Source organism: Enhydra lutris, unplaced genomic scaffold (assembly GCF_002288905.1).
Source record: "Enhydra lutris kenyoni isolate GAN:26980312 unplaced genomic scaffold, ASM228890v2 scaffoldscaffold58, whole genome shotgun sequence".
NCBI lineage: Eukaryota > Metazoa > Chordata > Mammalia > Carnivora > Mustelidae > Enhydra > Enhydra lutris.
In genome coordinates, this window is record NW_019154142.1 from 9,205,856 (window position 1) to 9,230,526 (window position 24,671).

Consider the following 24,671-nt stretch of genomic DNA (forward strand, 5'->3'; position numbering starts at 1 on the left):
CTACTTTCTGAGCTAAGATGTAAAGGGAAAAAAATACCGTGGGATGTAGAACAGGAAGACTGCAAAAGCACAGAAGAACTTATTCCCTATGGCACGGTCAGTGTTAGCTACTGAGGCAAAAATGTTGTCCTCACTGGGCTGAGTGTTGTTCCTCAACCCAGTTTTCCTCATTGTCCCTTACCCGAGTCAGTTGGGTCTACACACATACACACACATACCACATACATGCTGTCCTGAGGCTAGGAAGGCTAGCTAGGAAGGCTTCCTTACCTCACTACCCGATCCCCATCAATAGAGTAAAAGAGACAGACAAAATCCATTACTAATGTTTGAAACGCTTTCCTTAGAGAACACTTCTATAGCTCATAATTGAAAAATCTTAAACTGGTCACTTATAAAAGAGATCAACACTTCAAATCACTCACACGTGTGGTCCCCAATGGAAGTGGGGGATGAGGGACTCACTGCTGCTGGGGAGAGTGGGTGGGGCAGGAGAGAGGCAAACACTGTCATGTTCAAAATTGTTCCCTAAGAAGATGTCACTTCACTGGCCCCTCACTGAAGACACTAGACAAGCATTGGTAAAGCATGAACATTTATATTTAATTTACATTTTGACAATTTGCACATAAATAACAATGTAAACCAGTACGTAAACATAAGATAATCTGTTGTTCTAGCAAAGTAAAAAGCCAATAACTTTGGTCAGTTTTAACTTTGATTAGAGGAAAAAAATAAAACCACTGTTGATTGTGGGCTCCACATTCACATGTAAGAGGCCTACAAGGGAAGGTCAAATGGCAAAGAGAAGCATGTCTCGAGCCATGCGGGTCTTGGTAAAAGATCCCACAAATAAGAAAGCACAAAAGGGAAAGAAGAGAACAAGTGAGTAGAACCGTTAAGGTCTGGTGTCAATGTCAGTGTGCGATGCTTTGGTTTACCTACAATGAGGGACTGCGTTGGCCCAGCACTGATCCATAAAAAATCGTCAGTTTTGCCTTTTAGAGGAACAGATCAGTAAGGCTCTGAGGTTTCTCTGGATTCTCCTAAGTTCGTTCTTTACTGCAGGCTGACATAGTTGCCATCAATAAAAGGTTGAATGTAGAAACCAGACTGATAAGTGATGCATCAGTTAGTGAGAAAGGAGAGAAAGAAAGAGAAAATTAATAGTGGTAAAGGGAGTGATGGGACTTTATCTCCATGACTTGGGTGTGACCACATAACAAAAATAAAGCCATCTTAGACTGTCCTTACTGGTGAAAGATGATGCATCTCTCTCTCCCTGGTCGTTATGCAGTCTCCAGCTTTGCACCAAGGTTTTGGGGTCTTGTACAATAGCAAGGAGGTGCCCAAGCTCACCAACGTCTATGATGATGGGGTCCTCAAGTGTTAAGCAAAGCCTCAGAAAGGATTTTTTTTCTTTTTGCCCTTAGGAAAAGTAGGTTCTTTTACATGGTTTGGCTCACAATTTAAGTGATTATAAATATATTATATATACACATGGTATAGTGGTATAAATAGATTTATAAATATACATCATTCTTTGCTACACCTTGAATGCTGACATGTAATCTTTGGGCTTAGCAGAGTAAAAGACAGAATGGCACACATTCTGTCCTTCTGGAGCACACTTGGTTTCTCCTGCAGAGTAGCAAATCACTGCATAAGACATCACTTCCTGCACTACTGGACGCACTCAATGAGGTAATTGTTGTTGAACAGCTTTGCAATGCCCTTTCATCTTTAATTAAATTAACCATAAAATGTAAAAACACAAATACTGAGGAAAATCTGAGTTTTACAGAACAAAATACAATTGATGTGTTGGGGATAGGAATGTGCATTGCCTGCTTTTACCCTAAGACAACAAGAATACCCGTTTTTCTTTTCTTTTTTTTTTTTTTTTTTTTGTTTCGTTTTGTTTTTAAGGTGTGGCCTGAGCCTATCTACCTCAAATCCTTCCTGGTAGAGCACCATGTTTGTGCAATTTTGACATAACAACAACAACAAAAAACCCCAATAACAAAAACAACACCCAGACTCAAGCCCCCAAACCTCACACATACAAAACCACCTGTGCTTTGGGAACATTTTGCGGCGGTTTTAAACATGGCAGTTTGTCTCATTCACATTTTCAGATAATACACTGGGATGCAAAGGTCACATGACCACTCTGAATGGCCATGTGACTTTGGGGGTGAGGTGACCCTGCTTTTTGGAGAGGAAGACAGGTTAACAAAGCCTTCTTATCTCCTTTCTGGTAAATCTGTGGCTAGGGGGAAAAGAATTTGAACTATCTACACAAACATACAAGATTCCCTTTCTTGTTTCTTCTACTGAAGTTATTATTGGGTAATTCTGCACACATTCCCCCCAAGGTATACAATGCTGTTCAAGTGAGATCTTATGAGTTAACACATCAACTGTCTAACTTTGGCAAAACCAAACCTCATTTTCAAACCATTATTATAGAGGGAGGTCAACTGAAGTAATGTATTTGTTTACTAAATCGTAGGTACTTAGACAGATGTGCAGAAACTATCTACAAAGAATAGCCACAAGACAAAAATATAACATTTATAACTCAAATTACAAGGAATTTTTCCAGTCATTGTAAACTTTTTTAATTATTGCTTTTTGAATGATAAATTGTATAATAAATTATGAAGGATTATCATTGAAAAAATAATTATGGCTAGGCAATAGTCTTAGCAATGGGAAGGCTATGCAAACATATCCACACAAATATTCAAAATACACAGGTTCAAATATATAGATGGGGGTGTAAATAAGTATATATAATATGTATATATATATTGTCTTTGTCTCATTTATGCCCTGAGATTTCAGTAACTTTGGAGTTCCTTCTTTAATTCCAGACAGGTGAGGGGAAACCATCTGCCGTCAGGAGAGCTTCGCAGAACTGGAATTATGTACAAGCATTTGTTACAGGCACCCTGACTTGCCAAGTCATAAGTTAAGAAACAAAACAAAACACTTTTTGTTTTCTGAAAATCTTAAGGATCCATTGGTTCAACTGTTTCCTGTTTGACCTTTACAGGCCCCAGAGGTAGTGGGTTGCTGTGAGCCAACTTCATGAGGGATGGGTCTGATGACTCATAAAGGCTACACCCTGAGAGGAGTCCATTCCCCATGTTTCTTTGCAAAGACACTTTCAGGCCAGTTTCTTCTTTCTCTTTTCTGACCACAGCCAGAATTTCTTTCTCCACCACAGAGGTCACATCGATGTTGTCTTCCATGTCCTCGAGCCGGTCGGCGTTGTCGCTGATGTCAAACTTCTCGATTTCTTCGTTGATCCGGGTCAGATCCTCCAAAGGTATCCCCGTGGCTGGGGCCACAGGACAGTTCCCCTTCAGGTGGACCTTGAGGCTGCAGAGATGGATGTAGCTCTTGTGGCAATGGGCACACTTGTGGGGCCGCTCCCGGGTGTGTAGGCGCTTGTGGAGTTTCAGGTGCACAAACTGGGTGAACTTGGCAGGGCACACCTTGCACTGGTAAGGTTTCTCTCCAGAGTGGAGTCGCAGGTGGGTCTTGAGATTGCTGGTGCTGCTAAATCGCTTGTGGCAAACCTGCAGTGTGGGGAAGAGGGCAGAGATGGGCGGCGGGAAGACCAGAAGATTAAGAGCTGCGGGTGGGAAGGGCCCGCTTACATACCAACGCCCAGCAACCTGTGAGTTGAGAAGCCTCCCCGTGGCACCTATGGCGTGGCATTAAGCAAACAGGGAGATGTGGGCACTGCACGCGAGGTGTTTACTTCCCCCTGCCATTTTCCACCCACTGGAAGCCGGCTGTGTCATCACCTCTGCTCCTCAGCAGATACAGGATTATGAGACGTGGCCAGGCAGAATTCTTGTGCTGGTTTAAACTACGGGGCTATAGGACACAGGGAGTCCGCTCCTGACACATTCTGTACAAAGGTGAAAATTTCTACCGGAAAACACTGCCCACCTGGCATTCATGTGGCTTCTCTCCCGTGTGTACCAGGTAGTGTTTCTGCAGGTGGGCAAGCTGCGTAAAGCCCTTGTTGCAAGTCTGGCATTTGAAAGGCCGTTCTCCGCTGTGCACTCTGAGGTGAACCTGGAAAGAAGCCACGTGCGTTAGCCCTGCTCTCGGTCGGTGGGAAGACCTCACATTTCTGTTCAAGGACTCAGGCATTTATGATGCAGACACTTTAGGAAAACCATCACGTGAGAGCTTAATCCGAACAGATAGAGCCCCCGCGTTTTCAGAACGCTTCATTTTGTTTGAGCCAAAGGAACAAAAGCCGCGGGCCAACAGGACTTTACACTGATCTTCTAGCCCAAACAACGCATTTTCATTATTCAGAAGAAACGCAACAGAGAAGTAATGAGTCCGAAGTCACAGAGCCAGAAATAGCCAAAAGAATCCCGCCACCCCTAATCCGCTATTCCCACCCGTCTCACATTTGCAAAAGCGCCTCAGCACCTGCAGAGCGAGCCACACGCAAGCGAGCAGGCGCACAGGACCGCCCCGGCGCGGCGCGCAGGCGTAGTGAGGCCCCGGGGCGCGCAGGCCTGCTGCTGCCCCCCCACCCCCACACCGTGCTCGCTGCGTGGCCTACCTTCAGGTTTGAGAGTTGGCCAAAGGTCTTGGCGCAAACGTTGCACTCATACTTTATCTTGCCGTTCTGCTTCTTTAGGGGGTAGGGCAGGGTCTTGTAGCCTGTCATGTTTCTTTTGTTTTTAATGAGATTCATGGCTTCGTCACTGCCGGGGGCCGCCAGCGCCGCTGAGGTAGCTTTGGGCTGCACCACGTGCTCCGCCGAGGCGGCCGTGCCGGCTGTGGGTGACCCGCTGGTGGGGCTGCTCGCCCTGTCCTTCATGCTGGCGGCCGCCCCGGGGAGGGAGAAGGCACTGTGCGGCGCCGGGACGAGCACCTCGCGCGCGTGGTCGGGCTGCAGCGGCCTGCGGGCCCCGTCCGAGGGCAGCGAGCTGGGCAGGGAGGCCGGGCTGAGCAGGGGGTGCGGCAGGCCGCCACCGCCCAGGAGGCTGCCGTAGACGGGGTACAGCCTGGGGAAGAGGCTCAGGTTGCCCACGCCGCCCATGTTGCCCACGGTGCCCAGGCCGTTGCAATTCACGCCGTAGGGGGGCAGAAGGAACTTGGGGTAGTGGGCGTTGTAGGAGGGGATGAAGGCCGGGGGCAGGTGCGGGGCCGGTGCGTACCCCGGGTAGGAGCCCAAGCCTTCGGGGCCGTAAGGGGCGTTCAAGTAGGCGTACGAGTCTCGGTGGTCTGGAGGGCAGGGCGCCAGGGGCGACACCGTGTTCCCCGGGCTGCTGTGCGGGCTGCAGCTTTTGAGGCTTTGGTCGGGGCTGCTTCTGGCCGAGGGGCTCGGGGTCGCGGAGGACGGGATGGGAGAGTGAGTGATGTAGGTCGGCCTCTCCATCCCATAGGCTTTCAAAAAGTCCTCCGGCAGAGGGGCCCGGATGGGGTAGACAACCCGAGGGTAGAAGGGCATTTCGGGGCTCCCGTTTTTTCGGAAGTCATCCGCCTCCTTTTCTGAAGCGAAGGGTGAAATGTTGGAACGGTAGCAGTCCTTTCCCTTGGAGGGGTTGGAGTCCAATTTCAGGATTTCTTTCACGCTGTACTCTCTCTTTGGAACGCTCTTGGGGCACAGTTCATTTTTCTCAGTGCTGGGCTGCTTTGGATGGCTCTGGGTTTGTGCTGAAATAAAGACAGGTCGGTTACTCAAAGGGTTATAGAGAACTGAAGTGAAAATGCCAAAGCTGCTCTCTCCTTGAGAAAACCTGAGCGCCAGCTGGCCACAAGCGAGACACACCTGGCTTCTCAACGCCCTCTCATTCTAGAGGGCTCGGGGGCCACTCGCTCACACCCACCGCTCCATTTCCTTCTGGGCAAAACGAGGACAGTGACAACATCTCGAATGAAGGGCACTGTCTGGATTATTTTGTTTCTACTAGTAAAAACCGTATGATGGAAAAGTGCTGTTCAAGCTAGAACGGGAGAGCTTCCATTAAAATGGGGTGGAAAAATCCTGGTGTGGGGGTGTCAGAGGTTAATAAAAGTCATTCTGATGTTCACAGTGTACCGAAAGGAAATCAGCACACCCTGCGAACTAGATGTGAAAGATTAAGACTCATTTCAAGTAACAAGCAGTCATCAGTTTTCGCCTTGATTCTTGTTTAATACGAATTTGATAAAACCTTGTTCAAACTGCCTGTGCCAAATAGATTAGCAATGTGGATGCCACCCCTTCCCCTCAAGTTGCTGACAACACAAGAATGGCACCAAGGTTCTGTCTGGTCTAACCAGGCTCCCAGCAATGCTGTCCCCTGGAATCACAAGGCTTGACATACTCATCTCTGCCAAACCATAACAGGCACTTCCCGAGCCAGTTCAATTACTTAGAGCACCAAAGAAAACAGGCAGCTAAGATGAAAGCATTTATTCTGTATTATTACTCGATAAATAACACTATTTAGGAACAGCAGCAATGAGGACAGTTCCAGACTCTGCAGGCCATCACCAGCCCTGCCCCTCCAAACACACGAAACAAACGATGCCTTTGGGAAAACACCAGTCAGAGCAGGGAACACCAAAAACTCCCAGCTCAGCCTTCCCTGGAAATCAAAAGTAAAACAGATGCTGCTTCGCTGGCCCTCTGGTTATCAGAGGGCAATCGCTCCAACTGAACAGCTGCCCCACAAGGAGGAGTAGGTTGAAGGCATGAACCAGCCATGTGTGTGGATACCTTGGGAGGCAGGGGAGCTTTGGCCTCGGTATCAGAAGGGGACACGTTGGGGACCGTGCTGAAGCATCTGTAAAAGTATCATTCGCTGTCTCAAAAAAAAAAAAAAAAAAAAAAAAAAAAAATTCCGTTTGATTTCACTCAGAAAGCACTCCAGGCTTGATATCTGATAGGTCTAGAAATGAAGTCTGTGGAACTCCAGATTCTGAACTCTTCAAATCATTCTCTGGACTGTCAGGCTTGAGGGATTCGATTCCAGTTTGAGAGGCCCTCGAAGAATGTTATCTCCTGCTAGCTGTTATCAGTTACTCCCGGGCGAGCCAGCAGCCCCAGAATAAACACAGCCAAGACACTATCAGGGAAGATGCTGATGGGAGCAGTGATGGAAAGCTTGTTGAGGGAGAGGGATTTCTGAAGCCACTAAACCAAAATAAATAACCCCTTATCGGGCCAATATCAGTCTTTCAGTGAGGCCCAGCAGGCAGGAAGTTCAAATTGTCACTTTTGTTTTTTAAAGCTGAAATGGTAAAGGAAGAGAGACAGCTAAGTTGGGAAACTGATAGGCGAGGCATCTCCCAGTCACAGGAAGGAATTTTATGGAGGTGAAAAAGAACAATCTGGAGACACTCGTGTAGGCCCACATTAAAAAAAAGATGGCATCCTCATAAAACGTACAGAAACTTCACCATTTTCACTTGGCAAATTATACCTCAGTCTCATAATTTTTCCAGTGGCTTCAATACTCTCTTGGTTCTAAAGTTCAACAGATTGAGACCATAAGCAAGAAACGAGTGTCCATCAGCAGCCCTGTCCCTCCTATTTAGTTAGGTGTTCTCACTAGGTACCTTAATAATTCAGTTATTAAAGTGAAAACAAAGCTAATGACTGGGCCAACAAACATGAAAGTCAGAATCTGTAATTTTCCACGCAAAATTCTTAGCACAGGGCCCAGCACATAGTAAATTTACAATCCACGTTTGGTCTCTTATGCCTCCATAGGAAAAAAAAATTCTATTTTCCTCCAAAACAATATACAAAGGGAAATGTTAGCTCCCTAAGATGTTCTAAGGTGGAAGTCATGGAATCTATGTGAAGGTACATTTTAAAAAATCATCCTTCAGCAGCTGAGTAATCAGTAGAGCTGGTGTCATTTCTGACTCTCCCACTCAGCAGCAGCTTGAGTTAACATGAAGAAGAAAATCAAGATCTGTTTTTGTTCTTAAATCTTAAATGGCTGTAGGCAGACGGAGTCATTTCAAGAGTGAACTGCTTCTGAAGGCTCTGAATGGCTTAATTATGCCGACTCACATTTTCGATCTATAATAAGAACCCCCAAGACTACAAGAAAGAACCTAGAAGTTCTGCAGTAGGCAAAACAAAGTCTGTTTTCAACTGAAACTGAGAAAGCAGATTAACATTTAGAAGTCTATAATTTGGTCAACTGTTTTCTAGATGGGTTGGTTAGATACATAGGAAAAAATACCAAAAAACCTGGGAGGGGTAAGAGTTAAATTTAATAGTTTCTACTCCTTTTCTTTTTCTTTCTTTTTTTTTTTAAATGCCAATTTGTGATTGCTGGCTACTTACTATATTTTTTCTTTTTTTTGGCCTCGGTTTAATTCGAATCTCTTCTCAAAATTCTACCAGTTGGACCATCATTGCCATTTAAAGTCCTCACCGAGACTCTGGCACAAACCTCTATTGTGCTGGGAGCACGGAAACCCAACACAACTCATTTGAAGACACAATCTACCTATTAGGCCTGATGAAAGAGTGGAAATTTTCCTGATCAGAGGTTCAATCAGCAGTTACCACACCTAAGACAACTGGTTTCACAATCAGCATGGGGAGTCTTGGCTTTTAATGTGACTGGTTATTTGTTCACTCTCCTTTGCTATGAATACTGGACAAGGAAATCGTCCCTGAAAATGTTAAGCCGCCATTTAGAAAAAAATTCTGCATAAATAAAAAGGGACTTTTGTGGGAACAAAAGTGTCATTTCCACAATATACATGGAAATTGCTCTGAACACAGAGAATAAGCACTTGAATCTTAAATGTTGTGCAAAGCCTTTCTTTGGGGAATAAAAATGCAGGGCCTTTGAAACCACATTCGGTGAAGGATGTAGTGAAAAAGCTTCTTTGTGGTTGGTGCAAAGTCACTGGGATGGGTCACTTCAAATGGAGTTACTGTTTGAAAAAAACAAAAAACAAAAAACCAACCAAAGTCTTTATCTGAATTCATGAATGATGAAGCTCAAGGAGTGTAAAGAGACCCTCAAGAAGTGACTTGCCATGCTGAGAAAGTCAGGAGGAAGCAGCACATCTTCCTCTGAGGGGCTCTGCTAGACTATAAGCTGTCTTTTACCATGGGCCTGGCACGGCGGGTCTGGCACGTGCAAATGCCAAAACAGCTGAATGGCTCCTGGGGTACTCAGCAATACCACAGACTCTTGGGAGCTCAGAAAAGATATAAGGGAAAAGAACTGACTCCTTTGTCAAGACCTGACTCACCCCTCATGTTCATGTTAGTAGCCAGCTTGTTTCCAATGATTCCAAGACCTCTTCCTAAAGTTCAAGGGTACGCTGAGTGTGATGTGTGTATGTGTGTGAGAGGACCACGAATGCAAACTTGAAAGGTGATCTGAGAGGGAGATTCATAAGCTTTCATAGTCCCAGCTTTTCAGAAAACTGCAAATACGGTATTGAGATGGTAGGGAGATCAAGTAAACTAGACAGTGTGGGATGAGCACCAACTAGCTACAGAGTTGCTTAGCCTGACCAGGATAGGTAATGGGTTTGTTAACTGGTCCTAAAGTTGAAGTCAAAATCCTAATCTATGTTAAAATTAACATTCATTCCAAATGTTTCAAAGGTGGAAAAGTGAACTAAAGCAATTGAGCCATCAGATAAAACAATTAAGCCTGCATTATCAGCAATTGGTGAATCTGGGTAAGAGGTACCTGGGAATTCTTTGTACTATTTTTGCAACTTTTCCTCAAGTTTGAAATCATATCAAAACAAAAAGTTACAAAAATTTCAAAATTTAGATGCTAAAACTTTTACATCAAAAGGACCTACTGTTAAAAACTTACTTAAAATGTAGCAGTCTTACCGAGAACACAGAACCATAATTACAACAGACTAGAGTTTTATGGTCATTCTTAAATTGTTCCTAGAGATCACTTGAGAATGACTAAAATGAGGTAGCCTTTTGCAGAGGGGTTATGACAGTAACTTCAACCAAATAAAAAAGTAAAAGCTTATAAACCTAAGGAACTGAGAATTTTTTAAAACAAAGTGTTAGGTGGCTACTGTAAAAGTCATCCAGAGGTTAGATAATTAGGGTTTTGCCTTAAAGAAGAAGACTAAGATATAAAATCTTTAGAGTTATCCACTTAGAATACTATTTTAAAAATTACAGCTGTGAGTTTTTCTAGAAGACAGTCTGCGGTGTTCTACATCAGACCATACATTGATAACCAAATGTGCATCTCTACAATATTCCAACCACACTGTAAGCACCAACAAATCACCACAAACAAGGGCTATACCTCGCATAATAGGCATGTCAGGACCAATCCCTTTTTATACTCCCACCTGCCCCCTTTTGGAAAGATTAGAATTAGACATCTATTTCTTCCTGTAACTTTCTGAATTAAATACTCAAAATAGCTCTTAATATTTTACACGATCAAATTTCCTAATGGGGGACAGGGACTACAAAAATTTTTTTCCCTTTTCCTCGTCACTTGTTTAAAGCCACCTACTTGGCCCCACACATGGAGCCGTATAATTAAACAACATGTTATTAGCTCTAGGGGCAGAACTGACATTACTGGAATTTTAAATTTTTTTATTATTATTTTTTGTTCTATAATCCACTTACTGAGATTCATCATTGTTAGCTCTCCAGGATAAGGGTAGTGAAGTCTCTCTGCAAAGTCCCGACAATACCACACAAGAAGCTCCTGGTTGGCAGGGATGGGCTTAATGGTGTAGAAGTAGATGTTCATCCCGTTCTGACATGCAGCCAGGTTCTGCTCCCGGGCAGAGTGCGCTGGATTCACATAGCGCATCCAGTTGCTTTTTTCCTCATTAAAGCCATCAATGAAGTGGAGAAGCTCCCCTCTGGAGTAGATCTGTCCGAACAAAAAGACAGACGTGTAAAAGAAAGTCAGCCCCAAAGCAATGACAAGCTTCCCCGGCACCTCCAAGAAGAAACACAGCAAGGACCGTGTGTGATTTCTCATTCCCTGTTGCCCACATAGAAAAAGAACGCAATCGGTTTAGCCAGAGTCGTCTTGAATCAGCAGAAATCAGGACGGAAACAGGTAAGGCACACGTTGTCAGTTACCTTTTCCATTTCAGTTTTATCATCTTTTCGTGTTGGGGGAAAAATGACAGAAGAATGAAACACCACATTTCATTTAAGGAGCTGCCTCGGACGGATCAAACCACCAGAGAGTATTACTTTTGCTACAGCCGTGAACGGCAAATGGGCGAAGCTTCTAACTTTAGTTCCGATTATGCTGACTTTGAATGCTTTGAGTCACTGGGTAGAAGACCAAGCCAACCGAATACGTCAAACTGAGTCTCTCAACTTTTTCTATGGCCTCTGTACTTGCCGTTTCCTACACCCCCGCCCAAGGCTTAAACTATGCAAACATCCTCCACCCCCAAGCCTCCAAGTCCAGAAGTAACACTTGCTCATATGAATACTTGGAACCCTGCCTTTTTGTGGAAACACTGGGTGGGGCAAAGGTGAACTTCACCTGCCATAACAAAGTGAACACCGGGACAGAAGCCAGGATTTGACAGTCGACTGAGAAGTCACTTTTCCTCTTGATAAACATGTTCAGCCTTGCACTTCTCTTTCAAGCCGAAGGAGGGGAGAGGGAACCCTCTTATCTGTAAGGTGGTTGGCTAAAACACCAACTCACAGAGCCATAGGCATGTGTTTTTCGGAAAAAAGAACAGGAAGAAACTATTGTCCTTTAAAGGCAACGCATAGTGAAGAATTCTCCCTCCCTCCCAGTGATACCGACACACTCAGGCTTGATTCGGTAAAAAGACAGAAGTAAGAATAGGAAAAATTAAAACATTCATTCTTGCTGAAACTACTTTATAAACCAACTCCTCACTCCTCCACAGAAAGTTTCTCTCTCTCCCTCTTTTTAAGGGACTTAAAAAGACCTAAGAAATTTCCTTATCCATCTTCAGACTTAAGAAACTTCCTTATCCATCTATAATCAGTACCTGGTTATCTGCAACTTGTAGTCTTCAAGTAGTAGGGCACTGTTCGTAGCAGAAATTTGGCTCTAACTGGACAGCAGGGTATGGCTTTGTTCCTAGTCACATACCGACTATGATAGTCTATAAATCGCGTCTGTAGTTCACTCACACGTTATCAGAAACAAAAAGGAACTCTGTCCCTTTAACACGGGCAGTAAACACCAGAATCACTTTCTTTTAAGAGTAACTTCCTGTAAATTGTGAAGGGGGAAATACATGTGGCTTCATCAAAGCAGCTTGTGAGAGCTTTTGCGGTGTGTTTTGTTAAGAGAAAATGGAACAAGCCTGGGTGAATTCTGCTATCAAGAGGGGTTTTCAAGTTTGTTTACTCTGATGTGCAAACTTCCAGGAACATGGGGTTCCATCGTTCTGCACTCTTCGCTGGGCGGAGACTGCTTTCTAAAGCTACGGGGCGTGGGATTCCAGTCAGCCTTCCATGGACTACAGTTTACTGTATCCTCATTTAAAAACAGAAACGACTGTGCCATGAAGTCATACGCGCACACACACGAAAATAAAATAATGCGTACATCAAATGAACACTGCTCCTTCTCACCTCACTACACTACCATATATTATCAGGAAGATTAAAAATGTGCTGACTCATAGTACAGTTACAAGAAATGTCACTGGTTTCTCAACTTGAACATCCCTGCTCTTCTTTGACTGTGTAATTTGCATGAAACTTTTTCTTTCCTTACAACAGATGTTCATATTCCTGCCAGCAAAAATCAGGATGCTTTTGACAACATGTGGGGAGTTTTCTCCTACAATATCCTTTGTATGTGAAAGACTGATTCAAATAAATCCTCCCAAGGAAAGCATTTCAGTTACTTAGGATGAATCTTTAATGAATCAGGGAACTGGGACAGAGATAGGAGGTTCTTAGGTATTTCTTGCCTTTTAAAAAATGATCATACATTAAATAAGTCTTACGCCGGGTTGTGTTAATTCAGACTTTTGACTCCAAGACTTACACACTTCTGTGGCTCACTTCTGAGAAGACTTTATTGGCAATAAAGGCAAAAATGTAGTCACTGATATTTTGCCCATTTTAAGTCACAAAGTAAATATATTTTAAGCATGTGTAATTATTAAATAAAAACTGAGCACATAGTTCTTAGAGAACAGTTCTTCGTGCTCTTTCTTGTTTGGAAAAATAGTAAAAAAAAAAAAAAAAGAAAAGAAAAAAAGAAAAACATCTAAAAATACAAAACTTCCTGGATTAAAAAAAAATCCTGTTTCTATGGAACAGCTTCTGAATGATCCCCAAATAGAAGTCTTTTATAAAGATACTTCTCCCAAGATATAACCATGGTAGGTAAAAACTGGCCAAAATAAGTATAATCCAGTTTTTGTGGTTGTTTCTTGCAGCTGTTTTTTAAAAGAATTAAGATTCTTAAAAAATTCAAATAATGATTCCCTGGTAATCATGTACGTTTTATGCAAGTATGCATAAAAAAATTACTTTTAAATTTAGTAAGCATGTTCCTATTTTCTAATTGAGAAAAGTGAATATCCTAGAGAGATTTATGGGAAGAAGGAAAGCAGTCTAATTTTTGTCCCTGTTCCCTTCTAATTCTGGGTCTTTTACTCAAAAACTCCATCTAATTAGTTCATCTTTGAGGTCCTTTCTAATCCTGATATTCCAAAGGAGGTTGTATGGGCCAGACTTTAAAGCTCTCACATGATTGTAAGCACCTCCCTTACACGGGAGTAATGTACATACGGTCAAACCCAACAGTTTTATGATGCAGACACAAGACCAGTCCCAGTCCTCTCCATTCCCCTGGTGCCATCTCCTACCCATCCTTCCTTCACAGCCTTTATTTTCAAGCTAATTCATTTATGATTACTCTTCCATTCAATTAAAGTTAACTCAGCAAGAAATCAAGAAGGGGTGAAATCTAAGGCTTGGTGACTCATTACTACTTCCTTGCAGAGAAATGCAAATGAACTTACCCTTGAAGCAAGCAGCACACTGTTTCCTTTCATCACAAAGCTCTAATGAATTGCAAAAATTAAGATTCATATACAGTCCATATCTCCATCCTTAATCACCTAGGGGCTGCATTTCTAGAGCCAAACAATTAACCGGTTTCAATCACGTTTGCTTACAACTCCCTGTGTCCACAGGGGCCTGGAATAGTTGTGGTAAGCCCGAGTACAGGTTGAAAAAGGAAGTGACCCAGCACTTCTGGCTCCATTTTTTCCCCCCTTAATTCTTATGGAGTCTGAAAAAATCTTCCTTACTTACCCGCCAGAAATATTTCCTGTTGGCGTTCTTGGGAACAGTATCATTGGTGTAGATTTCACCTACTAGAGGTCCAAATCGTGTTCCCTTTGGTATGTATTCTTTACTCACCACTCCAATAACCTGAAGGGGATAAAATGCGAAATAATTACTTCAAACTGTCAAATATTAACCAATGTTTTTGTTGAATCGAATTGGCAAGTGGTAGTACAACCAACAATGACAAAATGATGATACAGAGAACAAATATCAATAGTGCCCACATAATTTTAACAACAATGTTCATCTTAGGGGGGAAATCAACTTTTACGCTCCCAGATCATAAGTAAATACCCAACGAAGCATTAAACTAGTCTAAAGGATTATTCTCAGGTGACTTTTTCATTTTTACTATTACTTTTCATACTAGAAGATCAGAGAAGGTAACCATTCTGTTTTATCTGATTTTAGAATCCGATACTACAGAATTAGATGGTCAAGATTAAATTATTTCAGCCTGCTCCTAGTTTCTTATTTCTCCTTCTCCATCAAACCATAAACAAAGCATGCTTGAGGGAAAAAAAAAATAGTTTTAGCCTCAGAAACCAAAATAATGCTCTTGGGTTGTTCCACAAAGACCTAAGGAACCAGAATAAAAACACATTATATTCTTTTCATTCCAAATGAGGTGTTGTTTTGTTGGTTTTTTTTTTTTTTCATAACTTACAAGTTCTCTTTAATAGAAGAACGATCTTTCAAGTGACTTTGTTCTTCCCTAGTATCTTCTACTCAACAGTGGTCAAGAGTCGTCCTCTGAAATGAAATTTATACTGAGGAGAGCTGTGGGTTCTGAGAGCTGGGGTTCTAAGATCTGAGGAAATGACCTTCTCAGACTGGATGTATCACACTAGGGCCCTGCTAAAGAAACAAGTTAACTATGCCAGTTCCTCCTTGATGGTAAATTTCTTTAAGGGAGTGAAAAAAAGCACCAACCACGAATCAGGAAGCAATTCATCACTATTCAAAAGAACTCCTCTGTAAGGAGTCCTCTGTAACATTTCACAGTTACAGTTTTATATTGGTTTTTATTCAGTCACTTTCTCATTTTTATTTATTTACTTATTTACTTATTTTTGGTCTGAAATCACCTACAAATTACTTACTGAATACCTTACTGAAATGGACCAAGAGGGGAGGTAAAAGAATATTTACTTCCAGGTTTTACTAAGCCCGATGGCTCCTGTGTAATTGTGTACCTGCCGTGGCAGGTCCAAATATATGTATCAATTAATGTGCACAGTGGAATCTCAGATTTTGGTTGTGACATACATTGATACATCAACACGTCTCATGAAGAACTTAAAACCTGTTGAAATGGATATGGAATAAGCACATCTCCATGGTTTTAAGAGTCCAATCTTTCTCTTGTACATTTCTTATCAGCCAATGATTTTTTAAACCATTTAGTATTTAATATACAAGCCAATAGAGCATACCCAGACTGGAAAGACAGGAAAAAAAAAAGAAAGAAAGAAAAAATTTCCTACACCTAACACAAGTTGAAACAATGTTGTGAGCTAAAGTGTTATTTTTGGTACTTTATGAATTTCTGGCAGAGAGCTGAAAAAAGCAGATGTTCATCTCATCCTCCTCTGCCTTCATTTACATCTATGTGCCCTTTCAATAAGTTCATCATTACTGGTATTTGTTGGCAGTAAAACTACTGGGGACAGGAGTAGCTCAGAGCAGTCTTGAGATAAAAAGATGTACTAAAGCTTAAGTAGACTTACTTATGAGGATTTCATTATTTATGATACATTATTGAACCTAATTAATTTGAAAAATTCATGGAATTGACTTCTGTGACACGCAAATCATTTGGCATTCACATTTGAGTGATTATTCCATAATATTAAAATGACAAACAGGAAAAACAAATAATGTCATTTGTTGGTGAGCCAATAATTAGCAGTTGATATTTTCAACATATCCACTTTAAAGCAGTAATTTAAAGAAAGGTACTCAACTGGTTCATCAACTTTGTTTTAAATTACAGTCTCTTGCAGACGTGTCTTGGGAGTCAGAGCTTGATTACCAACAAGTAGCATTACATTGAGGTCAGGTTTTTTTTTTTTTTTTCCTTTTTTCCTTCCAAATTGCTCTTTTTTAAAAAACCCATGGGCCTCTTGGTTCTCATTTATCACTCTTATACTAAGAAAGCACACAAAATTTTCTTATGGCCAAAAAGAAATCAACCTGAATTTTATTCTTACAAAAGAATTTGCAGAAGACATAACCACCCAGCACCTATTTGAGAACAACTATAAGCAAGTCACTGAGGAAGCTATAGTACAGTACTTGCCATCTATAACCCTGCCATCTATAACCTTACAAAGGCAACTAAGTAAGCAGACAGGATAACAATTAAGAAGAGGAGGGTCTTTGGTGGAAGAGAAGTCTATGAAAATACTCAAGCCGCAAACAAAAGAACCTACACATCGTGGTGAGCATTTCATAATTTTTTTTTTTAAAAAGAGCCAAAGAGGGCGCCTGGGTGGCTCAGTGGTTTAAGCCTCTGCCTTCAGCTCAGGTCATGATCTCGGGGTCCTGGGATTGAGCCCCACATCAGGCTCTCTGCTCAGCGGGGAGCCTGCTTCTCCCTCTCTCTCTGCCTGCCTCTCTGCCTAGTTGTGATCTGTCTCTGTGTCAAGGAAATGGATAAAATCTTTAAAAAAAAAAAAAAAAAAAAAAAAGAGCCAAAGAGCCTCAATATTAGATTATCTTTACAAGTGGCACAGAACCCTATTATTTCAAGTTCCATTATACACATAAACCCACATAAAGTGGATACACAGAGACACAAAATAATAGAATTTCAAGGTTGGAAGGAATTGTATAGCTTAAATACCATCTCTTTCCACTCCCAGCCCAGCACTTTAGTATAGGATAAATAGCTTCATCTCAAATCCATGTCTGAGACATTAGTCAAAGACATACAAGCTGCAATTCTAAGATTACAGCGCTCGGCAAGATTACAGCGCTTGGCTAGGTAACTGGAGGGGGAATAGGAACCAAGGTTGTTTTTAATGGGAAGTGGAAGACCAAGTCCTATTCTCACTCTTGCCCCAGAAAGATCCAGATGTGAATCTTAGCCAACAATATTCTATCCCCAGAGCAAGCACATGAGACAGGAATCTGGTATGTTCCTTGGATTTCACAGTGCTAAAAAAAACTAAGAATGTGTTCACCTGGGGCGCCTGGGTGGCTCAGTGGGTTAAGCCGCTGCCTTCGGCTCAGGTCATGATCTCAGGGTCCTGGGATCGAGTCCCGCATCGGGCTCTCTGCTCAGCAGGGAGCCTGCTTCCCTCTCTCTCTCTCTCTCTCTGCCTGCCTCTCTGTCTACTTGTGATCTCTCTCTCTGTCAAATAAATAAATAAAATCTTTAAAAAAAAAAAAAAAAGAATGTGTTCACCTAAGCTTGAGAAGGAAACTTCACAGGAACTGACCAGGGTCCTAAAGAATTATTACTAGGGGCAGGCTGCTGTCTGTGTGCCTCCCATAATCTTATCTGGGAGAAGACCCTGCCTCCACACTTGCTTGCTTCCTCTCTCGCCACCCCACAAGCCCTTCCACGTGGTGCCTTACGTTAGGAGGGAGGCCTTCCTCCACTTGGGCAGATCCGTCTCTGTCAGTGGGCTCAGTTACAGCCGACACCCTGATGTCTGAGGCTTCCAGACAAAAAAAGAGGGCTTGTTTTTCATTGTACAAAACGAAGATTTCACAACTTAGGATGGGGCTTGCTGAATTTAAGTCTGATATGAAGGAGAAAATGAACTTGGTTTTTTTTTAAAAGCAATTCCTCCTTTAGGGAATCTACAAGCACACACACACAGAGGGCTTTAAGCAGAAACATTATTCAGGTTTAAATGTGGTTTGAGCATCCTCACCCCAAATTACATTAAGATGATTTTAATTACTAGCTATCTCTTCCCCTCCCCAAATCCACCACCCCATAGAAATGACATATTCGATTAAAATTTTATTTCAAACATAAGGATATTTGCATTGAAATGACTAGAACTCTGTAGTGGACTAAGACTTCAGTTTGTAATTCACTTTTTTTTTTTTTTTCCCCGAAAGGGAGTGAGGTGAATGGAGATGTTTTTGGAAGATTTCCTCCTTGATTATCTTTATATTAAAGGAAACATGGTACTGTCTTGGCACATTGTCTCACAAATAAAAGGCAGTAGGAAGAAGAGGGAATTGCATGTTATGGAGAGATACCTTTTACAGATGGCTTGAGTTAATAATGGACTTCAATCAAAATAGGCATTCGGTGAGTCCCCATCATGGGTCTGATGTTTATCACCACATGACTCTCGGAGGTCAGACTTAGAGCCACCGTGCGTCTTGAATATAAGCAAAGTCGATACAGGCTGCTGCTTCTAAAATATAACTGTTTAAATTGATCTGCCTGTATTCACGTATTCACAAAAGATTATTTCAGGAGGACAAGGGGAAAATCCCCCCTAAAAGAATAACCCATCAGTTAAAAAAAAAAAAAAAAAGTTTTAAAAGTTTTGAATAGTATGTCTATATTTGGTTTGAGTTCTGGAAATAGGAAGTAAGAACGGGCTCATTAAAGGTGCGGAATGATTCTAAACCAAATCTAAAAATGAGGGTCAAGATCAGAAATTTGGTTCGTATGTTTTGTTTTTAAACCAAAAGAAAAAAAAAAGGTGCTGACACATAGCACAAATTCATAATGAAAAATAGTCTTGTTAAAAAAAATCCCCAAGTATGTCAGCACAACAGTTCACAGTGTAACATCTTCTGTTACTTAAATGAAAACATATAAAGAAGGGGAAGATCAACCAGTGAGATAAAAACCCCTTACAGAAAGGCTTTTTTCCCCCCTTTCCATGGCTGGTGGGACTGAAAGAACTAACTGAATAGTGTCAATGTAAACATTTCATCCATCCTGAAGGTTTCTGCCGGAGACCAGGCTGTCAGGTATCACACCCTCCATGGCTCAGTTCCATGCGCCTCTCTCCCCACCACAAGGGAGCTGTCCTCTCCCAAAGTGTAGAAAAGAAGGAGAAAGAAACAGAAAAACGGGTACAAATTCCAGAGTGAATGTAAGACAGCATCACATTCGAATTGGCTTCCTGATTGCTTTTATGATTAGGAACTGGAGATGTGTTATTCAAGTGTTTCAGTTAAATAAAACATGGGAAAATAGACGAGGAGGACCCTGATCTCTTATTAGGTGAGTTTTGAAAGACCCTCTTTAGGGATACAAGGCACTGTAGGAACATACTGAAATAGGAAGTTATATGTTCAAAGGGGAAAAAAAAAAACACAAAAAACAAACAAGCTTAATAAAGGATCTGGGCTGAAAGACATAAAGACGATAAATAAAACCACAGTGACACCAAGAGGGGCCAGTGTAGCATAATCAAGAAGCACTGGCTGGGGAAGTCAGAAGAACTTTGCTCCTAGTCCTGGCTCAGGCTTCTCACTACACATCTTGAGTAAGTGACTATCTTTCTGAACCTTGGACTAATGATCTGAGGGCATTCCTTTATTTAGCTATGATTTTAAGTAGAATGATGGAAATGGAAAAACAAGCTAAGTGCCAAACGGGAGATAAGAAAGAACATTATAGAATGAAAAGGCAAAGATGACCCACAGAATAGAGGCCTTTATTTCAGTTCAGGCCTTTATTTCACTGGGCAGGACAGGGCAACACGGCACCAATGAACCCTGGGAACAGACCACTGTTTGGTCAAATGTGATATGGGAAAAAACACACGACACCTTCTAAAGCCGCAGCCAAACCTTAAATAGCCAAACAAATCCTACATTGATTTCACAGGCCACATATTATGAACTTTTCTATGGAAAAAAGTGTTACTCTCAGAAAGAGGTATAATTAAGGCCGACCTCTGGGGTTAAATTTTTGGTTAACATTCATGTACAACTGCAATTTAAATTTTGGTTTTTATGAAATCTGCCTTTATTCTTCCAGCAGGGGGAAAAAAAAGGTTAAGCTTTAATGAAACTCAAAGCAGAGCTGCTCTATTTAATTTTAGACAGCTGTGTCTCCCCCTCACCAAAAACACTGAACTCAGACACACAAACAGGAAAGAGACAAAGTATTTTCCAAACAACGGTCTCCCCCGACTCCTTCAAATACTGTTCCTTGGGGAAGGAGAAAAAGTGATCGGACAGGGCTCTAGTGAACACTCCCAGTATCCAGTCATAGATTCCCACAGCAAGGAATCACTTTTTTGTGAAGGCAGCGACAGAAATGACAGTGACCCATGGTAGTCCTGGGGGTGGGAAGTCTGTTGAGGGTCAATTCCCTCAACTCAGCTCTGCAGTAGAGACAAGCAGGAACCACTGCAGTAGCTGAATTCTCAAAACAAGAGTGGTTCTGCAAGTTATTTCACAGCTAAACATCACGCCTAGCTATAATCGTTATATAAAAGGGTAAACACAAATCCTTTGCTCATTCCAAGTTTGGGTTTCCAGCCCCTTTGAAACAACAAAGAGGGTACCCACTTCAGAGGCCAGTAAGGAATCAGCTTGCCTGCCCCAGCCAGAGCAAAGGAGCTGCGGCAGATAAACAGTGGTTAGTTCTGAAGTCATCCGGACAGAGGACACTTTTACACGAACTTCTTCTTGGTTTATACCATCACTTCGGTTCATAAACACGTCAAGGTTTTGAGTACAATTTTAGTAACCCAGCTAATAAAGCTGGCTCATTAAAAAGAAGAAAGCCATCTAATGACCAAAAGGAGACAAAAGCAACAAGGAAAACTTTTTTTCCTAAGAAAGTTCTCTCCCTCAAAAGCTCTGCCACACCTGGAGGACCAGGGTCAGCGAGTGCAGGGTGGACAGTGGCTTTCTGGAAGGCTGCTGACAATTTCGCCCACCTCAGGCTGCCGTTGGGCTATGCCAAGATGTGTCAACTTGCTAGAAGATTTAACTGTTTGCTAATTAGGATGGAACAGTGGAGGGCTGGAGGAAATGAGGACAGACTGAGGGAAAGAGAAAGCAATGAAAGAAGTGAATTAAGTAATCAATTATTTATTGATACAGATTCTCACAGAAATACGAGGCTGCAAGGGCAAGTGGTAGGGAGATTGGGCGCCAGGGGCCAACCTTCTTCAGCAAGAAACCAGAGGCTTACCTCTTTGCTGTTGGTGGCGTACTTGAAAAGCAGATTCCTTGGTAGGGATGCCTCTGCCTGAACTGAAGTCCCTCCATCGGCACCACAGTCCCAGGGGTGGTCGTTCACAATATATGTACACTTCTCTTCGAACTCAGCCTCTGCCCACAGAGTCATATCTGCGTCCTCCATGTCCATTTTCATGGTCCCGTCCGTCAACCCTTGAAACCTCACAGTGCTGGAGCTACACTTCGGGGCAGCCTGGAAGAGAAGGGAAAAGGCCTTTAATCCCATTGTCCTGTGGCTCTGTCCGAGAGGCTATGACTAACACAGTAGTCTGAAGACTTTAAAAGCAGATGCAGAGTGCTTGGTACAGTTGAGTAAGAGCCAAAAAGCCGTATAAAGAAGACCGCCTTGAAGAAGCAAGGTTTTAAAATGCTACTCTTACTTAGTTCTTAAAAAAGGAAAGAAAGAAAGACAAGACTGTGGCAAACTCACTGGGGGGAAAAGGAAGGAGAAAAGAAAGAAAGAAGGAAAAGATCACCTCGGAACAATCCCTGGCTTTACCTCTCACAGCAGAAGAATGCTGTGGGCGCTCAGTCCTAGGTCCCAAAGCTCCTGGGGTCATGGCCGCCAGACCCTCAGCGCTGTGGAAAAGCTGCCTCAGAAAAGTGTCACAAACAAGGAGAGGAAGAGGAAGGACCTCTGTCTGCCTCTGAATGAAGCTAAAAATGGAAAGCGCGTGTGGGGCAGGAGCGGAACCCAGCCGGCCTTTTCCAAATGGGGAAGACTGAACTTTCCCACCAGCTCCCAACGCAAAACAACTTTCAAAACAACTCGCCACCCCCCCCTCTACTGCGCGCTCCCTTTCATCCTCTCACATGGAAGACTGAAAGGGTTGCATCCTGCCAGCATCACTGAGCTGCAGCTTTTCAGAAATGGTTTGGGAGCACAGGAGAAAGAGCAGGAAAAAATGGGCGAAGGGGAAAAACTCCTGGCAGTTTCCTTTGGTGGGCATCTCACGCCAGATTGAAAGAGCAAAAACAAAGCATAAAACTGTTCAATAGCATTCCTTGCAGAGAATTCCTTTAGGAGCCCTCAGCTACAAATAGCACTTTCCATTTAAATCTGAAAGTGTACAAATTCCCAGAAGTCACTGATGTGCTTCAGTTTACTGTAACTAAAGTTTTAACAAATATAGAAGACTCAGAGGACAGGCTCTTGCTTCCACTTGTAAACTGATAAGGATATTCCCGCAAATCCCCCCTCACACACTCAGGAAAAGTGCTTTCCGAAGAGAGAGAGAGAGAGAAAAAAAGGTAAACAACTTCTGCAACGCTTTCCCATACAATGTTTGATGAAAAGTAGGAACATGGGCATCATTTCCACGTAAAAACGTGTCCTCCTTAGAATGTAAACACAACTCTCCGTGGAAGTCCTTCCAAGTGGCTTTCACATTCTTCTCTTTCTTCCCTAAATATGATGCTCTTTTAGAAAGAAATCAGATGCAAAGTTGTTTTTCCTGATTGACGATTGAAACAAACTTGCTTGTTTTTATTTAGTTCCAACATGTACAGTCATGATGCCACATAAGTGTTAAAATAAAGCAAAATATGAAGATTAAGCCAGCCCGGAGAAGTCACTTCGGCGGTGGGTAGGCAGGAGCCACTACCGAAATTTCAATGAATTGACAATTATGCTTCGAACTGAAAGGGTTAATGATTCATAAGGAAAAAGTCTTACAAATGTTTGACAGTTCTAAGAGCCCTAAAGCAGAACCACTCCTGGTTTCTACTGCGACTACGCTAACAACAGCAACAACAACAACAACCATTTCTGATCAATTTCAGAGTGAAAAACAAGATCAAGTTCCTTACCAAGGTCGTACCCACACGCTTTTCCAAGCAAATATCCAACATCGGAGAAAAGTGTCGCTCATCTCTACACAGTCCACATTTCCTCCGCGTCCCCCCGCGGGCTGAGGACTGGCGCGCAGCTCGGCGGTCCCTCCTTCTCCACGGCCGCCCCGGCGCCCGCGTCCCGGCTCTCCGTGGCGGACAGGTGCCGCGCGCTGCTCTGCCTCTCCGCAGCACTGGAGGGCTGAGTGTCACCGCAGCACTTTCAGTCTGTGTTAACCAGACCGGAGGCTCCTTTCCCCTCCCTGCTGCAGATTTCCCATTCGTCTGATTCACTCCCACCAGCTGCTGAAGGGGGGCGTGGCCACACCTGGACTCGCCGGAGCCGCGCCGGAGCTCGGCCCAGGGCTTTCCCCCAGATCTCGAGCCTCCCAGAGCTTCCTCTCTTCGCATGTGAATTTCAACATTTACTTGGAATCTTCTTACTTCCCTTTGAAAGCACTTAACCTCAACGTTTACTCGGGCTGTATTGTATTCTAAATACTCAGCCCGCCCTCCTTCCTGCTGAAGCTTTCTAAGGGGGCGCACATTCCTTAAATTAAGGGAAAGCTAAAAATTACCTAAAAATCTCGTAGTTCCTCGGCTCAAATTCACAGTTTAAAGAATAGACAAAGGGTACCTGAAAAGATCGTGCGAAATTATTTTTGCATTTAATGTAATAAAATGTAGCTATCTAATCCTCCAGTTATAGCCCCAAAGCACGTCGGCCCCCCCGGCCCCCCCTCGCCCCCCCAAAACTTGTCAGCTTCCATGTCTCCTGCTAACCGAAACACATTCAGATTTGGTAGAACTAACTTCCCTCTTTCAACCATTTAATAAATAGGGAAATAGGGAAAAGTTATAATCCTATGGGTTAAAAGTCCTTGCCTTTGCTCCCCTCCCCGAACCCACAGCCAGACTTCCGAGGAGGAGTGTGTAAGCAAAATGTAGAACATTAATCGTTTCACAGTAAAAGAGAATGTTGAACTGATCACTGCAAGCGGAGGGCAGACGGAGGCAGTAATTAGTGGGGCTCGCTTTACGCCCTGTCCGGCTTTTCCTCCAGCCCCAGTCAGTCCTCTGTTGAAGGAAGGACATCCTGTGATGATGGCATACAATGTCCTGTTTGTTTATTATTAAGAGCGTGGACCTTGCATTCCTGCTTCTCATTACAAAACAAACCAGATGCTTTACTTCCTTCAATGGTCTTGTGCCTTCAGCAAGGAATCCTCTAATTCAGAGAAACAATGATGCAAAGGGTCATTTATAGCAGGCACCCCATTACAATTACTGTTTAGATCACTGAAACACAAAGTCTCCCACT

The 24,671-nt window shown here is 42.8% G+C and overlaps 1 protein-coding gene across 2 annotated transcripts; it reads right to left on the minus strand.

Moving 5' to 3' along the window:
• Positions 1–1,925: 1,925 nt before the first annotated feature.
• LOC111158276 (PR/SET domain 1) lies at positions 1,926–23,449 on the minus strand. Of its 2 annotated transcripts, XM_022520205.1 has the most exons (7): positions 23,330–23,449; positions 21,474–21,713; positions 14,300–14,419; positions 10,637–10,889; positions 4,604–5,703; positions 3,970–4,098; positions 1,926–3,590 (listed from the first exon to the last, which is right to left on the minus strand). In XM_022520205.1, exons 1-7 carry the CDS (start codon positions 23,369–23,371, stop codon positions 3,018–3,020), a joined length of 2,457 nt encoding a protein of 818 aa, XP_022375913.1. In that variant the 5' UTR covers positions 23,372–23,449; the 3' UTR covers positions 1,926–3,017. The 2 variants fall into 2 exon arrangements, with proteins under 2 accessions (XP_022375913.1, XP_022375914.1); XM_022520206.1 differs by lacking the exons at positions 14,300–14,419; positions 21,474–21,713; positions 23,330–23,449 and adding an exon at positions 11,105–11,113.
• Between the last annotated feature and the right edge of the window lie 1,222 nt (positions 23,450–24,671).